This window comes from Phaenicophaeus curvirostris, chromosome 1, assembly GCF_032191515.1.
Source record: "Phaenicophaeus curvirostris isolate KB17595 chromosome 1, BPBGC_Pcur_1.0, whole genome shotgun sequence".
NCBI classification, from domain to species: Eukaryota; Metazoa; Chordata; class Aves; order Cuculiformes; family Cuculidae; genus Phaenicophaeus; species Phaenicophaeus curvirostris.
The window spans coordinates 87,184,187-87,207,717 of NC_091392.1; the positions used below are offsets into that span (position 1 = coordinate 87,184,187).

General features: G+C 44.5%; 1 protein-coding gene across 3 annotated transcripts in view; it reads left to right on the plus strand.

Annotated features, from left to right (window-relative positions):
- The first annotated feature begins 1,387 nt into the window (after positions 1-1,387).
- Positions 1,388-23,531, plus strand: part of IGSF11 (immunoglobulin superfamily member 11) — a 106,763-nt gene continuing 84,619 nt past the window's right edge. For 2 of the 3 annotated variants that reach the window (XM_069867303.1, XM_069867296.1), the window contains exon 1: positions 1,388-1,480. In XM_069867303.1, the coding sequence (XP_069723404.1) occupies positions 1,408-1,480 (73 nt within the window). In that variant the 5' untranslated portion in view covers positions 1,388-1,407. Of the gene's footprint in view, positions 1,481-11,184; positions 11,207-23,531 lie in introns of those variants that run through there. The other variant, XM_069867297.1, reaches the window with a different exon arrangement.

The following is a 23,531-nucleotide window of genomic DNA, read 5'->3' on the forward strand; positions in this document are numbered from 1 at the left end:
TCTCAGCCTGTTCTCATAGCAGGGGTGCTCCAGCCCTCCTCTGGACCTGTTCCAACAGCTTCATATCCTTATTATGTTGGGAATAGTGTAGTCAGGGTCACTCATACCTTTGAACAACAACCCAGCAATGATTATATTGTGTGATGCTGCAGTGCTTGGTCCCATGCAGCCCATCCCGAACTATTTGCTTTGCTGCCACCCTCTTCTCACACGCAGGTGTAGGTAGGTGATACTAGAAGTAGTTACTGTTACAAAAAGTGGAATATTTTGATTTAAGCTAAAGTAGAGTTAAGTTTCATCTAAGCAATTGTGTTGTTTGAAAGTTAGACAGAATGTTCCTCTGATGTCATGTTTTCATAGAATCATAGAATAACCAGGTTGGAAGAGACCCACCTGATCATCGAGTCCAACCATTCCTATCAAACACTAAACCATTCCCCTTAGCACCTCGTCCACCCGTGCCTTAAACACCTCCAGGGAAGGTGACTCAACCACCTCCCTGGGCAGCCCGTTCCAGTGCCCAATGACCCTTTCTGTGAAGAATTTTTTCCTAATGTAATTTTCTTTAAAACGGTGTTTTTTCCAGGCACTGTTCATTCTTTGAAGACGATAACTTCTTGTGTTCAGTGTGCTCTATGCTGAGCAGGTGTCTCCTCTTCTCTAATCATGCCCGTTAAGGAGTTTTCCTCCTATCTCAAAGGCGAGGTCAAGCGAAGAGCTGGAGCAGCTCCACACTAGCAAGAGTTCTGACTGTTGTGAAGTTTCATAATAAGATTAAAATTAGACCTTGGAAATTAATAGAATAAGCATAAGATCTCTGGGAAAATGTAAGTAGGAAACCTATTCTGTAACAAGCTCTTGTCTCGCTGCACGCTATTGATGGAGCCCGCTCCGTTGCGTTGCCCGGGCCCGATTAAAGGGTGCTCGCTTTATTCTAAAACTCCACACCGAGTCCCGGAGTTTCATTTGCCGGCATTTTTCGGTCTCACAGGTGCTGGGGAGACCCCACCCCCCCACCCCGCGCCGCTGCGACGATCCGGAGGAGCTGCGGGGTTTGCGGCTGGACCACTCGGCATCCCTGGCGGGTCGCGGCGGTGCGTGCGGCGGGAGAACGGGGAGAAGGGAGGAGAAGGGAAGCGTCTGGGGGTGCCGGGACGGGGCGAGGGGGCCGTGCCAGCCGCATCCCGGCGGGTTGCGGGGTTGTGCCGGGGCCGCCAGGCTGCGCTCTCGGGCCGGTGGCCGCATCCCCCGCCGCCCTCCCCGGGGCGACTCGGCGGAGCCTCGCCGCGAGCGGGCGGTCCCGGGACGGCGGTGGCACCGTCGCCGCCGCCGCCACCACCGCCAGCAGCACCAGCAGCGGAGCGGGGGGGAGAAGGGCAGGGCTCGGTGCCCCTCGCCCGGCCCGGCATGACGCGGCGGCGCCCCGGCGGCGGAGGGAGGTGGGTGCCGGTAGCCCTGGCCGCCCTGCTGGCCCTGCCAGGTGAGTGATGCGCTTGCGGAGCGCGGCGTGGTACCCACGGGACGGGGCATCGCCGCGGGGTGGGCGCAGGGGATGGGGCGGGCGGGATCCCCGCCCGCCCCATCCCCTGCGCCCACCCCGCGGCGATGCCCCGTTCTCCGAGCCGGTGGGGAAGTTTTGGTTGTGGTCCCGCCGGTGATGCTCAGGGATGCGGAGCTGGGGGAGTGCTGGTGGCAGGCAGGCGTGTGGGGAAGGAGCGCTGCTCTGCTGGGCTCCTTTTGCTGCCTCCTCTGCACCATCCTTCTTACTACTCATTATACTATCAATTTTTTATTTTTTTTTCCCCTTTGGTGCTTCACGTCATGCTTTAGCTCTCAGGGCCTACCCCCCTTGGTAAGCTTAAAAAACTCTTGGTCTATCCTCCAGGCCCTGAGGCAGCAGGGAACTTTCTGCAGAGATGGTGGAGCTCTCTGTGTGTCCACCTGGGGGTCTTCCCCTGGCCGCCTCTTCCCAGGCACTTGGCAAATTCCTTCAGCTCAGTACCTGCCCCTGGGGATGTAGAGAGACCCCAAGCACTCCATCGCCTCCCACCCACAGAAGCTCTTCCAAAAAAAGGTGTGCGTCCTGGTCCTCTGTGTGGAGAGGGAACAAATTGCACGTGATAGATGCTACTCACATCACTCAGTGCATTGCTGGAGAGCACCAGGGGATGCTGTGTTAAGGATAACAGAAGAAACTACAAAGTGCAAAACATTCCATTTCATCTGTTGATCAGGTGGCTATGTCTTATTTCAAGTAATGCCCAACTTCAGAGCAGACCCATTCAGTTATGTTTCACTGAGACCTGCAAGGTAATTTTCTTTAAGTCTTGTTTATGCAGAGGCCCACTAAGCAGTTTTGTGTAGGTTTGCTTGGTGGTGAGAAGTAGACAACTTTGTGGAGCCAGCTGTGCACTGCTGCTGGCTAGCTTTGAGCTGGGGAAACTGGGAAACCTGCTGTAGGTGATCCCTGAGAGAGTGGGATGGCAGTAAGAAATTACAGGCTGTCCCACAAGAACACCAGATACATCTCAGCATGGTCTGCATGAAATTTTCTCATCGTCTAGATGTGCTGCATAGATAGAAATGCCTGGCTCACACTGCTCTGTGAGGTGTAGCAGGTCATTCCTCTCTGCCTGAGACCCATGAGAAAAAAGTCTTGTGATGGACAAGATGAACTCATCACAGTCCCCCAAACACCTTAAGCCCTATCTGCAGAAAATATTTGGGAGTCTGAGTTGCATGCATTAAACAGAAATTTTACCTGCTGACTTCAAAGGAGTGAATTATGAAAAAAACAGTTTATTAGCATTTAATTGAAAGCAATTATCTCAGCTGTTTCACACTTCATGCTATTTGTTTAGTGTTTATACTCTTCCTAGTTTGGAAAGTGCACTCAAGGACTTTCAGGTTCTCAATGCCACAATGTCTTGTCTGCAGACATGGCAAAGGTGTAACTGTCTAGAAAGTTACTGTGTCTGCTGCAGTTAGAGGCATAGAAGTGATGAAGCATTTCTATTATGTGATATCCGTGCAAAAAACACATAACACTACACAGACTTGAGTTTAAAAGTAAAGGGTCATTTAATGATCTCTTTAGACAAAAAGATTGACTTGCTGTTTAATTTTCTTTTCTTGGTTGAGGTCATGTGGGGACAATGACAATGGAGTCAGCGAGGCACAGATACATACCTTTCCATGAAACACATAATGTCACAGTGTAATGCTTTTTCTTGCACTATCCTTTAAGGCTTAAAGATTACCTGAATGAACCACCTGTGTCTCAATCTCTTTTTTTTTGTTTGTTTGTTTTAGGAAGAGTCTTTAGAAGACAGTGGTAAATGAAAATAGCTCTAGCACACAGTTACTGCTGTGCTATACAGTGTGGCCATATTTTTGGTGGTTCTTGTATTTGAAAAGAAAACCTTGATAATGTATAGAAAACAGGCATGCACTCATGAAAGCTGTCATAAAATTGGTAGTTTTTTTCTAAACAGTATTTGCAGAAGATCAGTGAGTGTGTTTCTGTTCTGAGTTGCCAAGTTTGATTGGGAAGAGTGAGTTTTTTCCTTTTTGAGGCTTTAGAGAAATAAAAATGGTGGGATCATATGCAAAGTGCTACGTAAATGAAAGGTGAAAGATTTAAAAGGTAAAAGATCAGAAGATTGTATACACAGAAGAAATACTTAGTGCCAAATAAATGAAAAATGATGTGGTAAAACATCCCTGGATGTCATTTTGTCATTTGCATACTTTATGCCTCTGATAAAATACGGTTAGTCTTTGTAGTGAAATGTCAATCAAGTATTATGGTCCCATTTCTTACATTGTTCTGCAATTTGTAGAACAGCAATGACTCTTTCTAACCAGAGCTAGATGACTGCTTTCTTTGGGCCTATAATGCCCATGTTTAGTGCTCCTAGGGCAGGGTCTACGTTTTCCCTCTAAAGTGTTATGAGCATAATAACTTTTGCAGAAATAATATCTTTTTCAGGCTCCCTAGAGAAGTTTGAGGAACGATAGTAGGGAATTCTGTTTAAGGCTTTGAAACCAGACCTGTGACTGCAAATCAATTCTGCTATGTAGCCAGAAATAGCATGCTGCAAGTTGTCAAACGTGTTAGAAATCACACACTGGGTACAGTTAAATGGCATAAACAACTTTTTTTTTTTTAAAACTGCACTGTGTTTGCATCCTGTGACATTGTATTGTAACAGGTGAGATGTCAGTATGTTAGTCTGTTGCAGCTGGACCTAGCAAGATCAGGGGGTATGTGTCCGTGTGCATACCTAGCAGTATTGACTCAATGCGATAGGTGGACTGCAACTTTTCACCCACATTGGTCTTTCCAGTCCTCACCTGAAGTCAACCTCCTGCTAAATCTGAGCTTGTCATGGCTGAAACTGAATGTTTTAAGTTTTGGCAATGCAGCACCCTTGTTCTAGCCCATGTTTCCTTCCCAGCCCTGCACTACATCTTCAGCCCTGCCAAGAGAGGACTGTGGCAGTCCCTTGCTCTTCTGTGCTTATGCACTTTTTTGAACAGATTGTCGTTTGTGTCAAGCTGTGTGGTTTTGTGACATGCAGATAAATCATTTTGCTAGTGACCTGACCTTGGTCCCCAGCGGTAGGCACAGATGCATTAAATACTTCTTGCGTCTCTGAAGTGGGCATCCTTCTCTTATTTTGCAAACTGATTCTTTACCTCCATTTATTCAGTATTGCCTAAATACTGATTTTCTTTTTTAAGATTTCCTTCTCTGAGGGATCTCAAAATGCCTCAAGAACACCTCTATTTAGTGGCTCAGTATGTACTTTGTATGGATATACAAAGTATGTATGGATATACAAAGTATGATATAAACAACTCATTAGTAAACTTAACTCCTGCCTTCATTGGGAAGATAAGTTTATTTTTATACCAGTAGTCCAGATGGAGCAAGTGAGGCTCAGAGAGGCTTTGTGACCCATCGAAGGTCAGAGGATGCTGGCAGTAGTACTGAGTGTCTTGGTCCAAACTGTAACCACAGGAGAATCCTTAAATTTATTCAGCAGGTCAAATAATACTGTAATGGCACTCTTTAGGGATGTTCACTACTAAATTGTGGTGAGTCATCTATATTTAGCAGGATGCTACTATCATTATGCTTTTTAAGTAAAGTGCTTTTAACACAGTTTATTTCAAGGAAGAGTGCATGCACTGAAAATCTGTTCTTTGTAGTTTTCTCCTTGTGGAGCATTAATGCTGCCTTCCCTTTTGTAAATGTTCAGAGAGAAATTTAGCTCCTGGTTGTTTAATAGACAGCAGTGTAACAAAGACAGTTCCCTGGTTAATACTACCTTGTGTTTGCACAGTCATTTGCTAACATTAGCTAATTGAGAATCTCCAAACTTAGTTTGTGAGGGCAGTCACTTTGATTTATAGCATGGAAAGCTGAAGCGTACAGAGGTGAAATGATTTGCCTGCTGTCAGGTAGGACATCTACCCCATCTCTCCTTTAGAGAAGTCATGATAACAGGGTTCCTAGTCATATACCACACCGTTTTCTCTCACAAAACTTTCATGTCTTGCACGTCAGAGAGAAAGCACACTACTATTAATCATGTATGCTGAACTGTTGTGGGGGTGTTTATCCTCATATGTTTTAATCTCTTTGGGTTTGGAGGTCACCTGTGTCCATGCTAGCTTCTGCCATTTTTTTCATTGCATGAGCTGGGCTAAGTACAATTGCTCTGTTTCATCAGAATTAAGGAATTTGGCTTCATTCTGAATGGAAATAGAAGTTAAATGCTTTGATGGTTTTGAAAGGAAATTTTTGAGAGGATATTCCATCTCAGGACAACAAATATTATGATTCTTTGTGGGACTGTAATATTATAAACCAAAAAATGTGCCCTAAACAGAAAGATATTATGTTGTGAAAAGTCAAAACTTTTAATCCCAAAGGTGATTAAGTTGGATGTTTCTACATTTCTGCCAATTTTCCCCTCTTTTTCTTCTGAAACACAGTTATGATTTTGCAAAACATCCCACTTTTAATAAGGTTTGATTCAGTGGAAGTATCTATAGTAAAAGCCTTAGCGATTGCTATTTTTATTTCTACAGGTCATTTAAAAACAACAGTGATAAAACCCAACTTGCAGCAATTGGTGGTAACCGTGCAGTCTGTCCATTATTTTTGCCAGCTTGCCACATGTATGCAAGCACCATGTACATGTACATGACATTGAACAAGTCTTTTCCCTGTTCTCCATGCTGCAGAACTCTGCTTACACCAAAAGAAGCAAAATACGGGATACGAAATAAGACAAGTTTCTATATAAGGAATGCAGACCCCTGGTTAGTCTTTAGTTACCCTTCTGGAGCAGTTGCTGAAGATGTCTTATCAGGACTAGCAGATCAAGCTCAGCCTCTGATTGCTCGTGCCTGTGCAGAGCCACAGCTTTCTTCCTGACAGCACAGCAGTAGTTGTGCATTTACATATATGCATGAAGTTTATTTCAAGTGTAATTTTGGTATTGGAACAAACAGATCATATACTTAGGAAAAAAAACCTGTGCTTTTTTTTTTTTCTCACATCCTCTCAAGTCAACCTAGCTGTGAGAACATGAGCTAGATTGTGTTTCACAAGCATCAGCAGGAGAAATCTGATGTCTGAACACCACTTGGCTACATCTATGCTTCAATTTTACTCAAAATGCTGAAGCCAGGATTGTCATTTTGAGACCACGGATGACCCTATTTACAACATGAGATACATTTCTGCAGCAGCCTGTCGAAGCAGATCAAGTCAGACTACTGGTCTGCAGCAGCATGGCCAATGTTGAATGCTTCAAGTAGGGGTGCCGGAACCCCCACAGTAAGCAATTTACACCAAACATTTAGCAAAAAAGAATCTGGTGCCGTGCAAGTGCTACAGTTTACCCTAGAAGACGGTTGCTGTACATATTTGTCTGAACTTCAAAGCCTACTCAAGCCAATTTTCTCTTAATTTTGGGGGTTGTCCACTCTCCACTTCCTTTTCATAAAATGAACTAAGTCATATATATATTCCTCCTATCAATGCTGACTGAATGAAATGTTCATTTCCTCTCCTTTCTTTAGGTAAGCCTTCCTCCACTTGTGAAACAGCAGACGCAAAACTTCTTCCCTTACCAGGAGAGAGGTTGAGCTGGGGTAATCAAGGCCCCTCTTGCAGTCTCTTCAGTTATTGGGGAGGCTGGCGTGCAGTCCTGCTGGGCACGCAGACCTCAGCCTCCTGAATGGCATGGGCTGTAGTTGGGCTGTCCAGGCTCAGCTCTTCCCCTGCCTGGCGTGTAAGCTGCGTCTGCCAGAAGCAGGTGGGTTGGTATGCCCTCTCTGTGTGCCCACTGGGGAGATTACTTCCTAATCCTCATTAATTAGAAGTTGGCTAATGCCTGGAAGCATGAGGGTGTAGTGCTGCTATGTTTTTTACTCTCCAGCCCCACCCCCCCCAGCCATTCCTTCTCTTTTTTTTTGTTCTATCTGACGTATCCCTGGCTGTTCCCAGTATCCTTATAAATGCACAGGCCTCTGATTTCTGCTGAGCTCTTGACTTTATGATAACATGGGTTAATCATTCCTGGTGGTTATTTATGGGCTGAGTGTGGAATAAGCAGAAAAGTAAAAACAGTAGGAAAAGAAAACCGTAACAGTGTCTTTATGCCTGGTCACATTTCCTGCTCTTCTATTGTTTTAAACAAACTTTTATCTTTTTCTTAAAAAAGAACAAACCATAATCATAGAAACCCCTAGTTTATTTTTTCATACCCAATTCAAAATTTCTTTCTATCTGGCTCTTCTCAAAATTAAATTGTCCCAGTTTTACCTGTGGATCAATAACTGTTATTGACTGGTGAATGGTGAAACCTTTATGTACCTTCTGTATTCTCAGGTGTGCCATCCAGAAGTAACTACAGCAATTCCAGCTGGGGGTGTGCAATGTCAATATTCACAATGGCATTTTAATATTTCCAGCATCTTTTTCAGCCTCCGCCTTTAGACATCCTAACAGCTTACTTGCTTTTTTGACCACCATTGTATGCTGAACAGATGTTTTCACTGAGCCGTTCACAGTGATACCAAGATATTTTCCTCAAGTGATTACATTTGAATTAGAGCCCTGTGGTGTACGAGTAGTTCAGATTATTCTCTCAAGTTCTTATTACTGTCCATTTGGTAATGTTGAATTTCATCTTGCATTATGCTGCCCACTTGCTGGGCTTTGTCAGATCCCTTGCAAGTCCCTCTCAATCTTCTTTCACCTCAGCCAGTCCAAATCACTTTGCCAGCTCCCTATCTCTCCTCTAGATATTAAGGAATAGATTAAACCACCCTAGAGCTGGTATGAAACCTAGGGGTAATCCCTTGTAATTTGGACTAGAGCAAGGGCACGGGTAGAGGGGCTCCCACACCTCTGGCCTGGGCACTGAGCAGTGGGGCAGCAGCTCTGGACTCAGTGTGAACCCAGGTGGTGTGAACACCCCTGGGGAAGAGGCAAGGAGCAGTCTCCTACCCCAGACAAACAGGGAATGGGGCTGGCACTGAACGGGTGTTCTGCCCGTAATGATTTAGCAGGCATGCTTTGAAGTGATTGAAAATTAATCACTTAGTTCTGTCCTTTTCCTTGCAAAATTTGAGTGGACTGAAGGGGCACAGGTCAAGTAGTTTGTCTCCTGTTGTGTACTTTTAGGTGCTTAGGGAAGTTGAGCGGTTTAAATGATCCTTGCTGCAGCTTCCAGGTTCGCCTGTTCCCACTTATAAGGAAAGCACTGCTAGCTTCAAGAAACATCCGACTTAGCAAGAGCTTGCGTGTCTCTGCTAGCAGCACAGCCACTTGAGAAATGTCATTCTCCTACTGTTCAGCAGTTTTGGACTTGTCCTTTGAATATACTTAAATGATTTTTTTACTTTTGCAATTTGGCCTTCAGTTTTGTTCTCAGCCCTCCTAACTACCATCTTATGAAGCAACTGCTTAGACTAAATGACTTCTTGTTCCTATTATTTTACCATAGAATGTGCTTTCTTCCTTCTCAGCGGGTTTTTTTGGGGAGCACCGAGTACCTTTGCAGTGACAGTGCTGAGATTACTTTAATGAACCACCATACAGCATGTAACAACTTTAATTCCCCTGCTTTTTGAGTGAGGGTGTTTTGACCATTTTGCTTGAAATCATCTTTTCTAATGTGTAAGAGATTTGATGTAAAGTTCTGGTGCTGTTTCTCATACAGGGATGTTAAATTTGATTATGAGCCACTGTTACTTTGTGACTCAGGCTGCTCTTTGCACTAGTTCTAGTGTTTTAGCTTCCCAGTGCCCTGGGAGTGGTTGTTCTAAGGCCTACCTATGCTCCTTAAGACACTGCAAAACTGTGACCTGCTGCAACACTTAGCTAATTCCTGCACATGTTGCTGAAGCCACATTTTTTTCTCTTTTATTTGACTTCTTTATTTTTATTCCTTTGCTTTCCCTCTGTGCTGTGCAGTAGATGTTCCCTTCCTGATCAAGGAGATCATTGATAAATCCAAGTTGCTGTAGTGAGATTTGGTTTCTAGTAAACTTTTCTCCCTCTTCAGTCTTGGTGATTTAGGTGGGATCTGTGCATTACTCATCTTGCAGTCTGATCTCTGCCCTTTTGCCCACGCTGGATTTCTAGGCAGGACCATTGCTCCATTTTGAGTTCTGTAGGTGTGGAACCATGGACTATGAATGAGACATGTGGGACTTTTTAACCACTGATTATCACAGCTGTTCTATCCCTTTCCTGCGCTGTATAAAGTGGTTGTTGTATCATATTGTAAGGAACAATTTGCTGCAGGCTTCAGCATCAAGACCTAAATGCTCCTTGGAGCCTTTTGCTCCAGTTTTTCACCTGCCTCCACCAACTTGTATTCCAATGCAGTCTAAGAGCATCAGCCACGCTCTATGAAATGTTTGTTTTTGAAGTAATAGCTCAGAAAATACAGTCCTGCTTCTTGGTTAGTAGGTCCCTGGGTGCTCCTGCAAGGAATGCTCTGGGTCTCTCCTGTGCATCACTCACTCTGCTGTGACGTGCTGCCTGTGCCAATGAAGGGTTGTGGGGGGGGAGCTGAAGGCCACTGTTGGCCCTGAGAAAGGAGAGAGAGGTGGCTGGCAGACCCTATTGTTTTGGTGAAGACCTGGGAAAGAAGGTACAAGAGGGCTTCTGCAGGGCGCTGCTGGGCTTGCGTGGCTACTGGGCTGCTTCCACAGCTGAGTGTGCGTTTGAACTTTGCTGTCTGACAGGGTCTGGTGTCTGAACATCTCCTCTGGTTGTGGAGCTGCTAGGCTGCAAGTCTGTGTGGCTTTCTGGCTATATATTAGGAGCTAGTGGCTGAGAGAGGTTGAGAGGACCTTGGCTACTTGGCAGAGGGACAGAATACCCTCAATCTGTCTGCAGAATTGTCGTGTCCTTGGCTTGTCAAGGGCAGCCCTTCCTTCTGCCCCTGAAACAGCTGGTGTGCCCTGGGCCCCTATTATGGGACTCATCCGCAATCAGTGCCTTCCTTTTCTTTACTGAAAATGCCTGACAGAAGCTTACACTCTGTTTTTCAGCTGCATGGAGTTGCAGCAAGGCTGTTTTGCTTGTTCTTTGGGGAATGCTCTGTGTTAGTTAGTTCTTTAGTAATTTTTTTTTTGCATAGTCTCATCTGTTCTTGCTGCTGCTCTCATCCTTATTCCCATTGGATGAGTTTTATATATATATGTGTGTATATATATGTATCTATATATAAATATATAGATACATAATATTTTATTTTTTTTTAAGCCTGTATTTTGTCTGCCACATTGACAGCAGATCTCTGTTTATCCACAGAACAGGTACAATGCAGGCAGGCTTCCTACACCCACTCTTATCTCCATCCTCCAGCCCTCTTGTACAATGTCCCCGTTTCTTCTGCCTCTTTGCCCTCCCTGGGAGCCCCAAGCAAGGGAGCTGAAGTGGAGGGAACCGCTGCAGGTGAAGTGGGGGGGAAGGGGAACTGAAGCGTCCCACTACCACCAGCTTGTGTTGCATCCTAGTTGCAAATAGTCCCTTCTGGCGTCAGCAGTTTGTGGGAATAATTGACAGGAGGTGCCGGCGAGGTGCTGAGTCAGAGCGAGGTGTGCTTGCCAAGTCACTGCAGCAGAAGGAGCCCGCTCGCCTCTCGTGGAGAGAAGCCAATGGACGGTGGGTTTCCCAGCTGCTTTTTGGGGCCTCTTTCTTTCCTTTTTCTGGGGCTGCAAATCAGCATCAGGGATGCTATGCATGTAAGGAAGAAAACAGGTGCTGGGGGTAGGGGTGGGGCTTTTCTTTGCTTTCCCCTTTTTTTTTTTTTTTTTTTGGCTGTGAGCACTGAGGATTAGGAGTTGCGATCTCCATTCCCACCTGCTGCCTCTGGGTCTCTGTGCTGCCATTTCTATGCTCCAAGCAAGCAGAAGGGGTAGAAAACACATGTTGGGGGCCAGGGACAAGTGAGTGTCCCTTCTGACACACTGATGTCTCCTGGGTGGGGAAAGGGAGCGTGTGGCACCCTCAGCTGGGCAAGGGCGATAGCTTAGCAAGCCAAATATGCTGCAAAATAACATGACAGAAAAGGTACTTTGTCCTGTCCTTCCTGAGGGCGGCTTCTGCTGCAGTGTCCTACTGTTTGCTTAGAGGTTTGAAATCAGTTGTTAGACATGCAGGAAGATGAGCTCTTCTCCTATATACATTTAGCACCTGATGGACCCCCTAGATCAGGCTCGTGAGAGCTTTGCCATTTACTCCTGACCTTCTTGAGTGTGACTAGCATTAGTGTTTATACCACAGCTGAATCTGTCTCAGATCTGGATCCTTTTCCTTGCTCCAGGGTGACTTTGGACATCTTTATCTTCTTTCCTCTTCTGTAGCAGAGGGTACCATTCTCCTGCCTCAGAAAAAAAGTCAGTGATTGTTTGCACAGTGATCTAAATATGTCTGGTGTGTGCTGCCTTTGTAGGAAGGGAGTATTATTTTTGCTTTGAGTAACCACTTTGTAGAAAGAGATGAGGAGCACAAAGGAGGCCTAGATGTTTTTCAGAACTTTTCATATCTATGCTGTGTTCCATCCACCCATGTTTTTAATGCTAATCCTTCTATAATTTTTCTCTCCACTGACTTGGGTAACAGCCGCGTTATCTAGATCATCATGCAGCTGATGGGAAAACTGAGGCCCAGAGATGTGAAGTGCCTTGCCCACAGTCATGCAGGATTCCTATGGCCAACCTAGGGTTGGAGCATGCATCTCCTGGCTGCCAGCCCATGCTTTCTTCACAGGAGTGTGCTGCCTGCCCATTGACTTAGTCAGTGGCCTAATGAATACTTCGTCTCCTGAGTTTTTGTGGCAGTGGCTCCTGGATGGTTATTGATTTTTGAGTCTTAAAAGAAAATCTGCAGTGACTAAATTAAATGCAGTTCTTCACTCATTCTCGTCTTGGCCACCTCCACAATCAAAGTCTTGCATGGGACCCCTTGGAGAGGTGACACTGGAGGTACTGGGGAGGATATTGTGTTTGTGTGATGTTTGTCCTCCTTGCATCTGGGCTTGCTGCCTGTTCGCATACTGGGTGCAGCATGTGATGCTGGTGGCAATCTTAATCTGTGGTTTGAGGATATTTTGGGAGAAGCTTTGCCCAACTGAGTTCTGCTGTGAGATCAGCCAGGGATAGGTTAGCACTTAGGCTTGACTTGAGGGTCTTGCTAGGGTCTGCTGCACAACTGACCTGCTTTCAATTTGTATTTCTATGTGACTTTTGCCATGGATGGTGAAGATTTGCAAGCCAGGGCACTGCTATAGAAAAAAATGGATCTGGTGTTCCTGGATCTTGAAGAATTGCCTTCACTACTCAGGGGAATCCTAGTCTCCATCTGGCCAAATGCTGCCCTTCCTCCTTATCCACCCCCTACTCATGCTATGGTTTCACTGTGGAAATGGAAAAAAAATAGTGTTGTCTGTTACATCTGGGATTTTGTAATGTTCCCATGGGAATTAAACAATCGATTCCCCGGGGTTCCTTTCAAACAGCCTAGTTGACATGAATTTGACTGAAAATAAGCAAGGAGAAGAAGCAGTCCTATCAGCAGTACCATAGCTATTCTTTGTGTTTGATGTACCAGCTACCATGGTAAAGCTTATTTAGCTTTTAAGGTCTGTAGGTCAGGAGCTGGGACTGTAATCTTCAAGAGGCCTCTGATGTGAGTGCACCCTATGCCCTTGCCTGCTCTGGCCCTTTTGCTGAGAGTCTTTTAAGGAACTCATAAGTACTGTGGAATTACTAGTGTGGAATAACACCATGTGTAGAGCCTCTGTGCTATGCTAGGGCTTGATAAACGCACCTAGTGTTCACTGGTCCAAGGACTAAGCCTGCTGTGAGTCACTCCAGGATGACGAAGCTCTGCAAACCCAACTTTTCTTGCATTTCCAAGGAGTAAAAATTTGTGTGGGTGATGAGGTGCAGTGTTTAATTGCAATCCATGGCCAACAACAGAGATAACATTTGCTCTGGAGACAAGTGGGGGATTATTTTGACAAAAAGACACAGTTTGCATCAGTTTTCCACAAACAGAAATTCTGTGACAATCGCTGTTATTTTAATTAAAAGAAAACACATATGATTTAGAAAGCGTAACATGACCGTCACTTAGGACAGAAAAGAGAGGAAAAAGCTGAGTTCATCTTTGGTTATCAGTGAGAATCCTTTCTGAGATTGTGTTTTCATTGCAGAAAAGGATTGTATACTTTTTTTCTTCCTCTGACCATATAGCCAGGTCACAGCCAGCAGCTTGTCTTGTAGCTGTGGGAGAGGAAAAGCGACGCAGGTGGTGATGCTGCTGAACGTGTGATCCAGTGCAGAGCCAGTGGGTCCTGAAAAGTCATTGCCATCCTCTGCCTGTGAATCCACTCTTAGCTCCTCCTTGCCCCTTGGTTCACCAACACATCTCTTGCATCTCTTACCTCTATGAAAATGTTCACTGTGTGGCTTGATGGATAAAAAAAAAATAACTGCTCCTCACTGACTTCTTGTGAAATGGACCCAGCTTGTGGGAATCTCATGAAATTAGCCAATTGTGTAAGATTTCTGTTCGCTTTGGTTTTGCTTGTAGACCAGCTTGGATTCTTCTCTTTAATGTGAAGAGTTATTCAGCCTTGGAGAGCAAAACCAAAACGCAGTCTAAAAATCAAACCAGGTCTCCTTAGCTCAGCTTTTAAAATGAAAATGTATTGCACTCAAAGTACATTAAACACAAAAGGCTGTCTTAATGCAATAATGTAACTGGACAGTAAAAATAAAGCAGCACTGGGAAATGCATAAGTTAATGATGCCTTGTTATGTACCCTGTATCTTTTATGGCATGAATTTTATAGGCTAAGTGGTAGTAAGATTAGAGGCAGGTGAATAATTTATAGGAAATAATTTATTTAATGAATTCCTCTTCCATTTCTATTTGCAAATTGTTTGTGAACATCCTGTGGTTTCTTTGCATTTTACTTATTTGAAATTACTTACTGAATAGCTTCTACAAATAATATTTGACATACTGCATGCTTATTAGCAGGGGTTTTTTTCCTATTTCATTTGAGTGGGAACAGTATTTCAGCACCAGCTTTGGTTGTTTGGCACTGATACAGAGCAAAAGTTCACACCATAGTACTTCGCTAACCTGACAGCTTAAAGTAATTGTTAGACTTAGGCTGTTTCAGAATGATATCAAGAATTAGTTATTACTTTTTAATAATTATCCAGACTATTACGTGGATAAGAAATTTCAAATTTCAGTTTTACCAGCATGTGCTAAAACTGCTTAAAATGTGTTACATCTTGTACATTCATGTCACTAAATTAGAATAGTTGCAGAAATTATCAGAAAGATACAAGGTCCACAGTCAGCAGAGTGCTGTGCATATGCTTGACTTCAGGCATATTCTTGAATAGATGCATAAGTGCTAGAGAGGCAAATGATGAACTTCAGCATATGTTTTAGTGGTTTGCTGAATTAGGACCCAAAAATATAGAACAAAGCAAATTTATCTTTCATAAATGTAAACATATGAAAGAATTTTTTTTCCTGATTTGCGGTTATGGGGTACTGTCTTTCAGATGGTGGGGGAAGGCTATGATATAAATATTGCACTAGCTTGCAGTATTTCTGATTTCATTAACTACAAGGCACTTCATCTGAAGTTTCCCATGTGTCATTCTGTGCTTTTTTTCTCTTAAATATCAGGGTAAAGAGCATGAAGAATTGAAGAAAACCCCCCAACCATTAGTTTTACTTATTGTTTTATTTATGTCTTTATCTTTCAAGTCTTCTCAGATTTTAGGATGTTTGCCATGAGCTTTTACTGGTTTATTTCTCTCAAAGATTTAATTTGGAAATATTAAATAATGCCTGGCTAAAGTGATGCTAACAGAAACAAGACCTTTCTTTGAGTCTGCAAGGAACAGCTTTGAGTTACTTTAGCATCTTAAAGGGCTATTGTAACAATGTAAATTGGGAAAGGTCCACATTTTTCTGTGTGTGTTTTGGAGGCTACACATTATGGAAAGCAGCTTCTGACTTTTTGTGATGTACCCTTTAGCTCTGTAATGCCAGAGGTATTTTGGCCTGCCTGAAATGTGATTCTATGAAATGCAGTTAAATTGTTTTGTGGGTTTGTGAACCAGTGAGACCACATCTCCTTTCTATTTGTGCCTTCAGACTCACAGTTCACGTGTGGAGTCTCATGTCTACTAGAGGGTTGAGTGTGTCCTAGTCTTACACCAGCAGTAAGTATCTCAGCTGTACTTACCCACCTAATTTCATGAATCTTAAGGAAAGAAAAGTACTGTCTGAGGCCTTTATTTCCTGTGTCAGAGGAAGGATGGACACAGGGACCTTGGATCCCAAGGAGACAACTGCACGTGGACCGTGATGACCATGGATGTATTGAGTGGAGTAGCTTGCAGAAGATCACAGATGGCTTGGGCAACTGTGGTCTAGGAAGCTGGGAAGAGAAAAAGCTATCTCTGGATGATAGATGATGCGGGTGGCAGCTGCAGAAGTAGGCAGTGACTTTTGGGTGAGGAAAACTGACTGTTCCTGCTGACCTGCAAGAGCTAAAATGACTTCTTTGGAGCAGAGGCTCGAAGGAGTAAGATGTTGTTTCTTATGCCACAGTGATCAGAAGCGCATCCAAGCCATGCTTTATAGCAAAACCCAGACTGGACACATCACAAGGACAAGGCTACAAAATGTGGTCATTGGTGCCCATCAGCTCCTCACATGCAAATGACTTACACAACGTATATGAGAGGAGGGCTTTTTCCAAAGGGAAATGCTTGGACCAAAGATCACATTTGCTGTCCCTTAGGTGATGGCCCAGGTCCTGACCTTGCAGACATGAAAATCAATAGGCCGATTTCAGCTCTGTATGGTTGGAAAGGTGAGGAAACATTCGTACGGTAGAAGAAAGGAGCACTGGAGCTGGACTAGCAGTGTGTTTCATGGAGGGCCGGGGAGCCCCTGGACTGTTGCATTTCCTCGTCTATATTCTTATTTATCAATCTGTGCTCCTTGCCCACGTGCCCTGTTGTGTGATCCCAGTTTCAAGGCTAGAGAGGATCCTGCAAGGAAACGCTGATGGAAGAATTCTGAATTTTGCACTGTTAGTCTTCTCTCATCTTTGTAGAGCTTCCAGCACATTAATTGCATAAAATTCATCCAAGCTTACTGCTCATCCCTGGCACCTTTAATGACCCTAGTGATGAACATTGTGAAATCTAAAAGCGATCACCTATACCAAACAAGATAAACAGCAAATGGTTCCAATGATGTGCCATGTGTCCTTAGACACTACATAGATGCCTTTAGCAGCAAAATAACTAGCACTGCATTAAATTTACAGGGACAATGATGCTGTATCCTGCAAGGGCTGTGGGCACTTGTATCTATGACAGGAACATAAAGAGGGTGCTTGAGGCAATAGCATCCTTGTTGTTTTGGGACCAAAGTCTGGTCAGCTCAGGAAGGTGGGAGATCAAAGGCCACTTCTGTATTTAGCTTGGGCTCACTTTCATAGATCTTTGGCATTAAAATGGTAGAACAGATTAGGATTAAAGGAAATGCGGCTATGTCTCCATCCAGTGGCTAGCCCTACTGATGATGACTTGGCATCCCACAGAAACTCATTTCCTTAAAGGAGGACATGGCAGAGGAGAGCATCCCTTCCTAAAACTGATTTTTATGGAGGTCTAAGGTGTGTCTTAGGTTGTCTTCTGCCTTTCTGTGTTACTCCCTCTTCAGTGATATAAACGTAGGTTTGTTAATAGTAGCAATAAAACAATAATTTTTTTTATTATTAACTCCTTTACACTCCCTTGGGAAAGATCCTACGGGATGGTGGATGGTTTCAGAACTAAATGTCTGTGGTTGTACATCAGGGTCTCTGTGTGTCTGTTGCAGTCAGCCAGGACAAGTCGAAACAGGCAAAAGGAAACAAAATAGACAAATTTCCGCATCCACAGCAGCTGGAGTGAACGTCAAACAGATGGGCTCTTCCACCCCGATTATCCTAACCTCCTAAATATAGAAATACAGGCTTTTTTTTTTTTCCTCTCTTCTTCTCTATTTTTTTTTTTTATAAATCTAAATTACCCGAGGGGGTGGTGTTAGCTCACGCTAGGGCAGTGCTAACGAGTGCAAATAGAAGTCATCTGCTGACAGAGTCAGATCACAGCTTCTGCTCATGACTTTTCCCCCACCCTGCCCATATATACATTTTCCATTGGAAGTGTGGGGACTGATAGGAACTGAAGCTGTCCTCTCTGTGGGGTAGGAGGGATATGTGTGTGAGCAGATTTCTATTTCAGATCCTGTCCATCTTTATGCAGATAAGCAGAGTAAATAAATACCAAAGAAAATGGGTAAGAACTGCATGTCCTCGCCACCTCCTGCTGATGGTTTGGTAAGTAGATGGGGCAGCTGCACTTCAATCACTAGAGGAGTTTTACAGCTATTTTGGTTATCGTTGCAGAAGCACACAGGTAGATGTGGGGCAGCAAGGTGTAGGGTCTCCTTTTATCCTGTCCCCACTCTGCTGTTTTTATGCAGGTACAGAGAGATCGAGGTGGTGGCTGCTGGCAGTGGGCTGGCTGGCCATGCCTGAAGACCCTTGTCCTTTTTGTCTTGCAGTGTTTCACACCAGTCAAGCAGCAGCAAGGTGGCTTTTTGTTTGGTTTTTCTGGGGTTTCTTTTGTTTTACTGAGGAGTTGGGTAAGGAAACTCTGCTGGGTTGGGTTTTGGTGTTTTGTTCTTTTTTTTTCCAGTGGGAAAACACGGCATCTCACCAATGTTGTCATTTACAGTCATCTTCCAGGTTACTTTTCTTTTGCTTTTTCTTGTTCTGAGACTGAATTTCATACCTGTTCTCACACTTTTGTTCCCTGACCAGCCATGGGAGTAGGAGGAGAACACATTAGAGAAGTGTGGAGCGAGTGTGAGGCCACATGTCTTGTCCTTGCCCTGTTGGTTACTTGCACAGTGATGGACACACACATGGGCCTTGCTCTCCTCACCTCTAGGAAGGGAATGATGTGCATGTTTCTGAGGATACTAGCAGGGAAAACCATTATGTTGGTGATTTATTACTATTGCTGACATAACCATGACCTAAGACATATAATGAGGATAAAGGTTTGTAGCAAAACTGCCCTGACTTGGGGCTCAGCCAAACACAACTGCAATCTTTTTCCATTGTCATTAGGTACAAGGGTGTGTTGTGCTCTGTGGATGTATCTATGTTAGCATCAGTGCACATATACAAGCACGCCATGAATAAGACTTCAGAGACTCAGAGAAGAGATTCTTTATCTTATGGGCTGCTGTCCATGTAAGGATTGTGCGTGGCCTATTAAAGCTCCCAGGGCTCATTTTGCTTGTGTGCTCATGCTCTCCTACAGAAACCCAAATAGTTGAAACCTTAGTCCCAGATGCTAGTGTGCCATACATATTGTTGGCTTCTATAGCATTTGTATCCTCTTTGGAGGTCTCCTACATGCAGGAGGGGTCAGCAACTGTTGGAGGAGGCTGGCTGGAGAAGGTGTGGAGTTTCTACTGTGGAAGAAGGCCTTTAAGAATAGGATCAACCAGCAGCTGGCAGGGTGGCAGAGTTGTAGGAAATCTTGCCTTGGGGCAAAAGGATGAAGCTGATGATTTCCCAAGGGCTACTATGCAAGGAATTGTTACCTCTCGTCTTTTCAGGGTAGAGTGTGTTCTCTTGTTACTCTGAGGTCATGCAGAGCAGGGTTGCCTGGACCATGAAGAACCCATATGCTGTAGATAATGGGCAGCACAGTGAAAGCAAATGCATCTGGAAACTTCCACAGGAAGCAAAGTGTTTGCTATGGTGGGAGTCGTTCCACTGATAATAAACCTTACTGTGGACATGCTCATGTTTGCACTGTGTTCCCTAGAGCCTGGGTCAGGAGAAGGCTTTGCAGCCTTGATGTAGCACTAGACATGAGCTGGCATCCATGTGTTAGCTAAGGACTCAGGATAAGCTCTTCCAGATACTGTGTATAAGGGATCACAGCGGAGAGTTACCTAATTGGCTTTGCAGGAGAGGAGCTTTGGCACAGTTTATTCACTCTGATTCACGAATGGCTGTATCAAACCTGGCTGGCACAGTGCAGGGTCACTCAAGCGTCTCTGTGCTGTGCACTTGAGTACTCCTGATCATCAGCAGCTCAGGGGTGCAGGCACACACGTGCTGGCTCCACACGCTGCCTGCTTGGCAGGGCTGCCTTGCTCAGGCTTCGAGCCACTGCGTGCTTGATCTGTCTCTTGTGGCAGCTTCGCCTCATTCATGCTGGGCAGAGCCAGGGCCAGTCGGCCAGCCGGACCTGTGGTAACCCTGACTGGAGCCGCAACCATATTTCTGCACCAATCGCATCCTTAATCTGCCTCTTGGCCAGATCCCCTGTAGAGACAATAACAGTATTTTTAGGATTTTTTTTTAAAAAAAGTAATACTGCAATCAAGGAGGCTGGTTGTGCTGCTTGTTTTTAAGGGCACCTGGTATTTGCAGTTATGCTTGTCATCTATTCTTGCCTCAGTTTTACTCTTGGCAAATGGGGTTAACAATCCCCCCGATTACAGTTGTTAGCCTGTGAGTTGCTGTGATGGTCATTACTGATATCCTGTCTTTGCTTTGAGACATTTAACTGTCTTGCCAGGTTTTAAAAAGATGGGCCGAATCTTTCCTGTTCCCAGATTCTAGCTCAGACTGATGTTGTATGGAAAATTTTTGCCACTTCCGTCTTATTTTTTTGAGAGTGAGATTAGGGGGTAAAATGGATTTCTATGTGTTTGAAAAGGAAAATTATTTATTTTGGATGCTGCCTTTCCAGTGTTGTGCAGACAGACCTCGAAATGCAGCAGAAAGGTGGTCTATGTGCCACAGGTGTGCTTTCTGCCACCTTTGAGGAAAAACTACCTGCATTTGGTCAGGTAAAGAGCCTTTGAAAAATCATATCCAATCATCTATGTGCTCCACAGTGGCACTGTAGAATTTAGTGAGGAAAAAGCCCCTGATTTTTCAGCCCCTTGCAGCTGCTGTGTGTGATAAGGCTGTCTTGTGCTCTCCCCCAGGAAGCACATCATGCTGAGCTGGTACCTGCACAAACCCAGACCTCCCCTCCAGATGCCTTGAGTTGAGCTGGGGGTGGCCTCTGGCAGTAGGAGCAGGGTGAGGGGCTGCGTCCCCCTGGCCTGCTCTTGGGACTTCTTTTGTCATACTTGGGATCAATGGAGAAACAAGCCACCCTGTTCATATTCAAGGAGAGAGAGAGAGGGAGCTTGTCAGGGAGGTGACCAATGCAGGGATGTCCCTGGGGCCAAAGTAGCATGGTAAAAGTGGAACTGTATGGAGGGATGGAGGGGAGAAGAGAGGAAGCAGAGCCAGATGGGACTGGATGGTGACAGGGGATCCCTGGAGGTGAGTAACTTTGATGGGGTGCCCCTCAGGCCTTCTCTGTTTCAGGCTGTTGAGCTCTCTCAGCCTCTCCTGTAGGAGACTATGGTCACATAAAGAGATTGAGACTACGAGTGAGGCTGTACTTTGCCAGGGTCCCTGTGGCTTGATGAAGCTTGGAAGAGAGGGGCAAGCAGACCAGCAATCCCGTACCAGCATAACTGAAGAAATAGAAAAACCTCCTTGTGGAAGGCGTGGGATACTATACCACTGAGCACCCTGAAAACCTCCATGGGGACTGAGCGATTCTATCTTCTGACTAGGACTTGAAGGTATAAATAAAAGCTGCAGTAACACATTTAGTGTAAAGCAAGTAAAAGAGAGGATTTAATATATGCTCAGTTTCTGTCTATCGTAGAGATTAAAAGAAGCAAGAGCAAACAAAAGGATGTGATCTTTGTTTGTTTGTTTTAGTACATAGTCAGATATATTTTAGCAGTGCCAATGATTATGACATCCAGTGCTGTTGCTTTTCTGGCAGCTTCTGGGCTGAATACCTGAGCTGAGTTGGTACTTGAGTGATTTGACGGTTTGTTTATAAACTACCTTGATGAAGGCTAGTAATTGTACAAGAGAGGTTAAAAAGGAGATGAATTAACATAGTAAGAAGGTAATAACTATTACTATTTTTTATATTAGTAACAATAAACAACAATGAATTAAAAAGAAATCCAGAAAGTTTGCATCTCTGCAAAGTAGATTGCCACTTTTGTCCTTTCCCTGCAGGTATGTTATATTCCTGAAGTTTCTCCTGTCACTTCTATGCTGAGAACCCATTACTGTGGTGGTGATTCACTGCCTTTTTGAGGTTTGCTGCTATCCCATGTAATGGGATAAGAGTTTTGGTGCTGGGACCATCCAGCGAAACGTGTTGTGAGACTTCTACAGTACAAATTTTTCATTATCGTTGCTGTGATTATGGGCAGAGTTTGCTTCCTCCTTCAGGAAGAAATATGGGAAGGAAAAGGAGGCAGATGGCTCTAGTGTAAAGTAAATGACTTCAGCTGATGACTGAAAATGTGGAGAGGCTGGTGGACGTGAAAAGGATAGGCACTGAATTTCCACAGGAGCTGCACAAGGCGGGCAGCATGTTTGCTATCCAAGTGGAGGAATCACACCTGGGATCCCCCAGCAGCAAAAACTGTGAAAAATGGTGGGGGAGCTCATATGCCATTTTACCTGCACTTCTAGTCTCTCCCCAGCATTGCAGCGTCTGAGGAAGGGGAGCCACTGAGTGAGGTAAGGATGCTGCTTTCCCTGGCAGAGGTCAAAAGAAGCTCTTTGGGCGCTAGTGCGCTTCCTTGCTTTTACTTTATTTTTTTTAATTATTATTCATAGGAGTGTAATTAGAGGACAAAATGATCTCTTGGCTGGATGTGACGTGTATTTTGTGGAGGTTGTCTAACCCAACCTTTTGCAAAGGCATACCTTGGGATTCCTGCCAGTTCAATTAGGCCAAATATACCACACTCAGATGCCTTGGACACCTACACTTGTATTTAGGCATGTCAAGAACAGTCAGCTCTTCTTTGAAGTGGTGAGCTGTTTTCTTGGGAGGCTGAGGTTTAGTTTCAAAGCAGGTGCAGCGGGTATTTGGTCCTGCTGAAGACTAGACCTGGATCCCCTAAGGGGCTGGGGATTCCTTTGTTTTTGACCTCAAAAACATGGAAAGGACTCCCACTACCTGAACTTAGCCCCTGACCTACTGAAATTTAGGCTTTTGATCAGAACCCCTTGTTTGGAAGCAAAATAGATGGTGTTTTTCAGGGCTTGGACAGAGAACGAAGATAATAATGGCTGGTGAGACATTCTCCCCCTCTCCTGTGAAATGTATGCTGAGATCACTGCACCTTATCAGCTCCCATGAGCTGGCCTCAAGCTGTTGAGTGGGGTTTGTAAATATTCCTTATGGTGTGAGGAAGCTGTGGGGTTTGGCTCTCCTCATCTACCTTCTCCTAAGTCTTCATACAGGCAAGGCCAGTTGCATGAGTGTTTGGGAGATGGCTGCTTACGGCATGGGCATTGCTGGGACCAAGTAAGATAATTTCCTATTTATCTTTCTTGCTTTGTTGTTCTCAGACTGTGTTCAAGACCCAGCACCCTATGATCAAGGTTACCAGTCACATGAAGAGTTGGTGTAATCAGACTCACTCTCTCAAATGGAAAAGTGTCTTTTCCTTAAATCATTCACCAAGTGACTGTGTATGGAAAGTAAATAATTTTCAAACTGATTCTGAATTGAGAGTAAATTTTTTTAAATGATGTGTTGTGAAGAATCATGGGTAGTAAGAGGGCTAAAATGGACACCAGGAATTACCTGGAGACCAACTAGACCTAGAGCAAAAAGAGAAAATCCTTGTCTTCCCTGCCTTATGGTCTCCAGGCATTTGTGCTATGCATGAGTCACTATTGAAAGTATTAGGGGGACTAGTGCTATGCGAAACCCACAGAAAGTGGTTGTTAATTCTTAGGGATGATGCACGT